Source organism: Fundulus heteroclitus, chromosome 16 (genome assembly GCF_011125445.2).
Source record: "Fundulus heteroclitus isolate FHET01 chromosome 16, MU-UCD_Fhet_4.1, whole genome shotgun sequence".
Classification (NCBI taxonomy): Eukaryota; Metazoa; Chordata; class Actinopteri; order Cyprinodontiformes; family Fundulidae; genus Fundulus; species Fundulus heteroclitus.
The window spans coordinates 31,327,633-31,336,619 of record NC_046376.1 but is presented as its reverse complement, the minus strand read 5'-3'; the positions used below and the strand labels follow the sequence as shown (position 1 = coordinate 31,336,619).

General features: G+C 45.6%; 1 protein-coding gene across 1 annotated transcript; it reads left to right on the top strand.

Moving 5' to 3' along the window:
• The first annotated feature begins 328 nt into the window (after positions 1-328).
• Positions 329-3,196, top strand: nfil3-6 (nuclear factor, interleukin 3 regulated, member 6). The gene is made up of 2 exons (XM_012867926.3): positions 329-578; positions 1,388-3,196. Exon 2 carries the CDS (start codon positions 1,472-1,474, stop codon positions 2,693-2,695), a length of 1,224 nt encoding a protein of 407 aa, XP_012723380.2. The 5' UTR covers positions 329-578; positions 1,388-1,471; the 3' UTR covers positions 2,696-3,196.
• The last annotated feature ends 5,791 nt before the right edge of the window (positions 3,197-8,987 follow it).

Genomic DNA, 8,987 nt, shown 5'->3' with positions numbered 1-8,987 from the left:
CGACAAACAACAATAAGGACGGCTTTCATCGCTTCCACAAGTGAGACTGCAGCTCCACTCTTTACCCTCTGGGGCTGGCCCTTGGAGAGAGGCGCAAAATTATCTAACTCTTACGACAGGATTATCCTATCAGAGTGGGCGTGGCATGTGGGGTCGGATGACGAGGATGATGGTGATGATGATGATGATGATGGCGATGATGATGAGGGAAATGATACGTGAGCGTCGATAGGACGGAGAGGGGAGCGGGGTGGGGGCGGGCTCAGAAACACGCACGCGCGCGCGAACGCACCCACACACACACACACACACACATGCGCGCGCGCGCACCCAGGGCCCCGCTGGTTCAGGCGAGGATAGGCACCGACCCGAGCTGAACTCCTCGTTACAAATAGGAGCTGCGGCATTCCAAGTGGAGCAGAGTGGAGGCGCTCCACGCCGATGAATAATAACAAGACGCGAGCGAGTCTGCTGCATTTAACCGGAGAGACAGGCAGAGGAAGCGGCTTCTTTCTGAGTGGGACCAAGGGATGAATAAAGAAGAGATTATTCGGAGAGGACTGAACATTTAAACCGAGGTAAGGGTGCGGCTGTAATTTCACATTTAATTAGAGCCGAATTAAACATCGCGATCCCGCATGTCTGGTGTCGCTCAAACTGTTCCACTTGTTAAACTGATGATGATCCGTAAACGTCCCGGGATTGGTTTTAGGCGAGTCGCTTTCTGTGCTCTGTCTAAAAGTTGAAACTCGCCCCTCGGATCGCTTCTTTTGCCGGTTAAACAGCCGCAGCGCTGTGGATGAAATGTGTCAGACTGAGGCGGGAGGACACCGTGGTAGTTAGAAAGTGACAAAACATGAGATCGGTATGTTCCTGTTCCTTAGACATGTGGGTCAGTCAGTGCCGGGAGCCATGCAGAGCACAGTCCGACCGGAAACTGCTCAGCAATTACGTGATCCTGGCTGATTAAAGACAATTAACCTAGAAAACGCTCAGACTTGAAATAATACGTGTCTGGAATTCTTGCGAGATTTTTAAAATTGAAAAAGATCAGATTAGAAGCTTCGAATTATTATTTATTATTATTATTATTATTATTATTATTATTATTATTATTATTATTATTATTATTATTATTATTATTATTGCTGTTATTATTGTTGTATGGAAGGGTTCTGTATGCTCCAAAAAGAGTGCCAGAAGTCCTCTAGGGATGATAAGTTGTGAACGTTCAGCCTTCATTGTCTCATGTTGAATAGGTAATGAAGCTTGTAAGGAGGTGGAACAAGCTGCTCCTATTTTGTTTGAGGGACGTGCTGGAGTTACATAATATTGTGTTGTAATGACTCTTGCATAACGACTAATCCTTCTGCTTTTTTACCACTAGGTGGCAGTGTTGCAGCATTCTCAGCTGTAGGAGTTCCTGAGAGTTTAAGTGAGCGCCCTTCAGCCTTCTACTGTCCTTCAGCCGATGCCTGGCATGATGTTTGAGGAGGAGACTCAGGGTATGGGGGGCCAGCAGGAGTTGTCCGTCCTCCATGCCATGGACTCCCCCGATGCGGCGGCCTCTGGTGGAGCTGAAGGACCTCTGTCCTTCACGGATGAAGCCGTGTCCATACTGACCTCCAGCAACCTGCTGGCTCGCTCCCTGCTGGGTCGCACCTCGGCCATCAAGCGTAAGGAGAGCCCCGCTGCCAGCGCCCGGCGGAAGCGCGAGTTCATCCCTCAGGACAAAAAGGACGACAGCTACTGGGACAAAAGGAGGAAGAACAACGAGGCGGCCAAACGTTCTCGGGAGAAGCGGCGGGTGAACGACATGGTGCTGGAGAGCCGGGTGCTCGCCCTGCTGGAGGAGAATGCCCGGCTTAGGGCAGAGCTGCTGGCTCTGAAGTTCCGCTTTGGCTTGATTAAAGATCCCTCCAACACACAAATTCTACCGCTTGCCGGAGCTCCTCAACACAGTGTTCAAAATCTGACTCCTCAATATTATCCCCATAGAGGGGAAGTAGGCCCTCAAAGCTCCCTAGCACCACATCCCAATAACCACTTAGGCCAGTCAAGCACCAGGAGCTCTAGGGAGGGTGGTAACATATCAGAGGACTCCGGGTTTTCTACACCAGGTGGGTCCAGCGTGGGCAGCCCCATCTTTTTTGAAGACCGCTTTGGTGACCATGGGAAGTTTTCCCCGCACCGACCGGACGAGTTGGGCTATGACCTCCAGCACTCGCCCGCTGATGCCCACCACCCTGCAGCGCTCAGCGCCGGGAAGCAGGACCAGGCAGAAGCCATGAAAAACCTGCCCCACAAGTTGCGTTTCAAGACTCCCGGGAGCAGCGAGGGCCTTGACGTCGGGTGCGAAAGCAGCAGACGCAGCCCCGCTATCTCCACCGCAGGACGGGAAGGTCCCCGGGAGGCCAGCAAAGGACTGGGTGGAGGTGAAGCAGGAGCAGGGCACTGTGCCGGCTCCTGGGTTCAGCAGCTGGATGCGGAGCAATGTAGGAGGGAGAGACAGACTCCTCCTTATGGGTCTTCCGCCACTGGCAGTAGCCTCCAGCCTCCTCCCACGCCTGGACACAGCGACGTCCAGCATCAGCACGAGAACACTTTCCTCAAGTCTCAGCTCAGCTCCCTTTCTGAAGAGGTGGCTCAGCTGAAGAAGCTTTTTACAGAGCAGCTCATGTCCAAAATCAACTGATGACCAAGGCTGGTGGTTGATGCTAATTCCTGGACTTTTAAGGACATTTAGCACATAAAAACAGCAATACGGGCTTGTCCTCGCATTCAGAAGGACCTTCGTGTTTAAGTAGTTGTATGTTGTTGTCAAATGTACAGAGTGCTGGTCATTTGGCCCCTTTGCCATGTCGTACCGTTGCAGCTTTGGTTGTTTCGTACCTGAGAAAATCGTGTTGGAAATGGCGCAATATATGGCAAGAGGTTTTGGTACCGACCATCTGTCCATTTTCACCCCCCGGCAAAGATTTAGTTGTAGCATTAATGCAACTATTTCCACCATTTACAGCAAAAAAGAAATAAACAAATAACTGATCCTCCTTGGTTTAATTAGCTGGGTACCAAATGTTATTTTTTTTTTATTATTGGTAGTAGCGTAGGATCTAATGGCATGAGATGTGGGTACGAATTGGTGAGGGCGGTCAGCTGACCCATATATTGCGTCTTTAAACACTCATATAATCTGCTGTTTGACAAAAACTCGCTGTGACCTCACCTCCTGTCTCTGTTGCTCATAACTGTGAGTCTTACATGTGTATGTATGAAAAGCAAAATACCGCATATCCAGCAAACTGTGACAACAAAGGAGCCACGTCACAAAACCGACTACATGACAATAGCAGGCTCACGTTATTGCCTGACACCGATGAAGTAATTAAGGTGGTTTCCTTCACCACACAGCTTTCCACCGCTCAGACTGGCCTATTCAAAGCCTATAAGCACAATCAGACACAAACGCGGCGGACACCACCAAGAGATGAAATCTCTGACTCGTATAAAGACGTCATTCGCGGCACCTGAAGGCTAACTGAAACATTTTTTTTTTAATCAGGTTTGTTTGGGTTGCTATGCATTAATAAATTCACATTAGGACAAACACTGCAACGTGTACTGTTTTGTTTGTGACTGTTTATTATTATTTTTTGGGACTGCTTTTTTTTTTTTTTCTTTGTTACTGTTTTATATGAAGTGACGAGTGTTCAGTCTAAACTGTGCTTCTGTGCATTTTCATATTTAAAAACAATAAATACATTGGACATACATCGTGTCATGATGGTGAATCAATCACAGGCGCTACACCGGCAGCGCAGACGGGGGATCTTGTTCGAGGTTCTACGAGTTGCATCACGGGATTATAGCTCCAGATCAGATGTGCGTCTGCCTCTGTGAAATTTGGGGGTTTCTTTATGTGCCTGCATGGACAAAATGGCCCTTACGTGTGAGTGAGTGGGTGTCTGCAGGGTTATCTGCCCTCTTTATTGCCTGTCCAAGTTCACCCTCACCTCTTGCACCCTAACCCCCTTTAGATAGGCTTCAAGCAGCCATTAAAATAATCAAGCGGGTAGGAAAAAAGGGATGCATGGACATTTCTCCAACAGTTTGTTGTTTGGCAAACACTGGCGTCGCTGACGATGTGTTAAGAGAAAAGTGACGATTTGGCCGACAAGTGCTGACGAGCGCAGGCAGCGAGGAGAGGTTGCGCACTTGGCAATTTTCTTCTATAGCCTCTGCAGGAGGCGATACGGGCCGACTGCCAACCAGACAGAGACAGAATGAGTGTCTGCTCCTACTCAACAGCCCGATTACAAACCTTCAGAACATAAGAGATTTATTTATAGCAGCTGGAGGAGAATTTGTGTGGATGGGGAACAGGCCAGTCTGAATTAGGTCTTTTTTTTTTTTTTTTTTGCAATATAAACTCTTGAAAAAGGAATTCCGGATTGCGTACCACCCTGGTCTTAAAGGTGAAGAAGAAAATCTCCTTACAAGGCTGTCAGCAGAGGGCAGCAATGATATTCCCTGCAGCGTGGCCACAGCACTCCAATGCCTGAGCAGCAAAAGCTCCATATCATGTGCTTTAGAGTTAAAAGAGTACTTGCGTAACACCAGTTCACCTCACCATCACGATAAATGCAGCCCATACCCAGTGAAAACAGATGCTCCTCTATAAATAGGTTGGCGTTGGAACCATGCGGAATAATGCAGATTACTCAGTGCAAAAACAAGCTGGCAGCACAAACAGGGTTTTTTTTTAATGTGCCGTTTCATATATTTTCCAACAATTGATTCAGTTTAATGTGCGACATTAATGGTTTGATGATAAAAATAAGGGCTCTATCAGAAGTTTCCAAATATTTCTAAGGGAGCTGGAGGCAAAAAGAATGTGATGTAAAGTCAAAGCCGTTCAAAGCTGGGTTTTTTTCTCCTTTCACTTCTTTGTCAAAGCTGAGAAGAATTTCACTCAAAGAAAACCAAGAAAGGCTGAAGGTGCTGCAGGTGCAGAGCTAATAGAGGGAAGAGGGAGGGAGTGATTCAATGGAACCACTGCAAGGTGCTGCTGTTACACTGGCATCCTCACGCACCCAAAGCAAAAAAAAAAAAAAATCAAACTGCAACCCCCACACCCCCTCTTATGCCTATTCCACCCCCCCTCCCTTATTTTTTTCCCAATGAAAGGATAAAGCTTGTTGCTAGGCAGGCAGTGCGACAGTTGCCATGGGAACGCTTGCAGACATAGCTGGGGGGAGGTTGGAGGGGGATCGTCGGGTTAGGGTGGGGATAGGGATGGATGGCCAAAAAAGAGGGAGTGATGCAGAGGAGGAGAGACGGAGTGTGTGTTTCTGATGGGATGGATGGGGGGGGGGGGGTGTTCACAGCCAATAGGTGAGCTCCTTCTTCTCTGTCTGCCTTCCCCTCCAACAGAAGGAGACAAAGAGGTGCAAAGGAATTGGGATCAATATATAGTTCTGAAACATGGGGTTGCCCTTTTGATTATAAGGCATTTAAAGTGTAAAACACACCTTAGAGGTGAAAACAAGAGTGACTCATATAGGTTACCAATAAAAAAAGACTAAAATCTAATGAATATGTGATAATCAAAGCACACAAATATATAACGGGCAAATGTTTTGGTTTTTTTTTTTTTTCAGAGAGAATTTTGTCATTTAAATATGTTTTCAAAAATGTATTTTGGGCAGCTTTTGGAACTGTATTTACTTGCACTTTTATGATCGCCACTAGTGCAGCTATTTTAAAAGAAGGTGTTTGTGAAGACATATGGAGTCGAAGATACCTTCCAACACCTCCACTCAAGCACTATCTTCTGATTTGTATTACCTCTGTGGATTATTCCATTTGTTATACACCCTCCACCCTGCTGCTGTCTGAGGTGGGACGCATGGAAATACTTCCATGCTGCTGACATATTTCCATCGACAAGACTCAAAAGTGGATGACCGATAAATCGTTGTGACGGAAAGCAACACCGCTGTGCTTCTTTAATTCCTTTGGTTGCGTGGCGGCAGCTTGAAGATCCTGAACAATCAGTGAGCAGATTGGTCTCATGCTGCACATTTGTTAACCCCTCCAGGAGGGAGACTCTTTCTCTGATTCAATCTGCGTCGTGCCACTGTGAGGGATAACTACGAAAAAGCCCAACCCAGAGGATAGAGTTTAAGACACAGAAGAGTAAGCTTTACAAAAACTGCGCCTGCTCTTTGTGGAAGCCACTTCCAGCACCAGCAGCACGAAACACAATTCTACTGGTGCTTAGATTTGACGCAAACTGAAGCTGGTCTCTCAATAGTACTCTGCTAAAGTATTCACACCCCTCAAACCTTCCTATGTTTTTGCCCAATTAAATCCACAAACTTCACTGTATGTATTTTTAGTTGTATGTTGAATCATTCATGATTTTCCGCGTTGTTCGTGTTAAAATGTGACATGCATGTGTAAACAAACCCTTCTGGAATCAATCTCTACCAGGTTTGCAAACAGACACTGAAAATGTTAGTCGTCCTTCATCGGGCTTTGACTAGACCATTCTGATGCATGAGTGTCAGTCTATGGTTGGACATTATTAGGACGACACTGCAATGCCATTGTTGAATAACTTGATGCATGTCGACCGGAACTAACCCATGTTTTCCTCTCTAAACTCCTTGTTTTTCATCATCGTCATGTCTTCTCTAATCTCCCTGAGATTTAGGGTTTTGAGAAGTAAGATCAAGATCAGGGGAGGAGAAAAGAACAGTGAAAGTCCATCCAAAGGGCCAAATACACTGGTGGCAAGCAGGGTTTTAATCCCACCCTCGCCTATCGAATGTTGGATCCAAGCTGTATTTACTGCATTTTGAATTAAGTTCAAAGCTCTGATATGAACAAGTTCTCGTTCACTTTCAAAATGCTAAATGATGTCAGAATGAGCTTCAAGTTCTCGACTTAAAAAACAGCATCGTTCCCTTCAAGGTTCTCTAAAATCTAAGCTCCACCCGTGAACGCATTCATTCAAACCTGTTCATGCACAACGTTGACACACGGATGCGTGGATTCCAACTACGACTGCAACTTCTTGTATTGTGCAACTGTTTCCTAATCCTAAACCATACCATATTAACCCTTGCTCTGTGTTTACAGTCATTGTTCTTATGGAGGGTGAACCTCCACCCCAATATCAAATCTTACAAAGGCTCTACAAAGCGTTTTTGCCAACATTGTTCCAACCATTTTCCAATATCTCCTTTGACCAGCTTCCATGATCTGGGTGACGAAAAGCATTCCCACAGCACGATGCTGCTTCCGCCGTGTTTTAATGTGAAGAGAATGTTTTCACGCTGATGTGCAGCGCTAGTTTTCCTCTACTCTATCAGGATATATGAAGCGCAATTTGTCCTATGAACACATTCCCCCACCTGTGTAGTGGAACTTTACAGCTCCTCCAGAGGGACCATGAGCCTCTAGGTCTCCAGGTGCATTTAATCTCATAGTAGAACAATGTAGGGTGAAGGTGAGTCTGGAAAATAATAGGTCATGTTGGATACATGTCCTAGTCCCTTCATGTTGTGGCGGTGTAAGTCTGGATCTTGATACAGGGGATCCTGGTTCTAATCCCGGTTGTGTCAGGAAGGGCATTTGGCCCAAAAACAAGTCTGCGTGCCAGTTGTAATGTCTTTTTAGGGAGCAGTCAAAAAGGTCAAATTTAACCTGCTTCCTAAAAAACTTTAGGTTGTCAATTTCAGTTGAGTTAGAAAATAATCTAGATTTTTGTGTGACTTTGTGCGATATGTTACTTCAAAACATCAACTAAAAACTAAGGGCAAATCAAGATCATTTAGCACATTAAATACAGCAAAACAATTTGGGAAGAAAGAGAAAGAAATAAACAATTTGGGAAGCTTTTTGAACTTGAAAAGGAGTCTTATGTCTTCGCCGTTCCATTCGTTTTATTTGCTGCATCAGTAGAAGTGTCCAACCAGACCCTCAGCATGATGCTGCAACCACCGTGCTTGACAGCAGAACTCATGGCCTTGGTAAAAAGTGAAAGGGTAACCGGGTCCTGATTGTACTTTGTTAGAATTACACAAAATGTATTTTGTTAGTTCTTACACCTGACTTTATACACCATGGAAACCATTGTGATTTATGTAAACCTGTGACTTTAAGAGTGGGAGCCCATCCTCTTTATTTCTTCTTTGGGGGTATTTTTGTTGTTAAATTGTTCGTGATGTTATCCAGCAGGAGAGGTGGGTCCTGCTTATTTTTTTTAATCAAAGCACATCCAGTTTATTTATAGATTTAGGGGGAAGTCCATAACACAGGCTGTCTGTTTATTGTTCTTGTCAGGTATGTCAAGTGTATAGAAGTGTGTTTTTGTTCATATTAAAAGATGTGTGACATGGCCGCCGCCCTTTTGTGATCTTGTCCAGGACTTGGAGCGGGCAGTCCGTTGTCTGTTTATTGTTCTTGTCAGAATAAACGAAGAAACAGTCCATCTCCAAAGAGAAACTGTGTCGCGGCAAATCCTTCCTTCCTAATCAGCACAACGCAGATCAGAACCGGTTACAAAAGCAAAAGTATTTCCCCAGCACAAAGAGATTGGGACTATGCTGCGCCATGGCAGAAGGTTATGTGGTCTGATGTGTCCAAATGTACCCAGTTCCAGAGATTGAGCCATCGGGGTACACAGATATGCACATGAAGGGATGCACCCATCACACCTGGAACCAGGCACTGAAGCCTGTGGGACCAGTTTTGTGTCTTGGCTCAGCAACACTATGAGTCAACTCAGTTGACTATCTGAATATACTGAAGGACCAGGTTATTCCATCAGTGAATTTCCTCTTCCCTAGTGGGTATGTTCCAAAATGACAGTGACAGGATTCATCAGTCTCAAATTGAGCAAGAGTTGTAAAAGAAGCATGAGAGATCATTTTCCCATGTGGATTGGCCACCACAGAGTCTAGACCCCAAGCCCATTG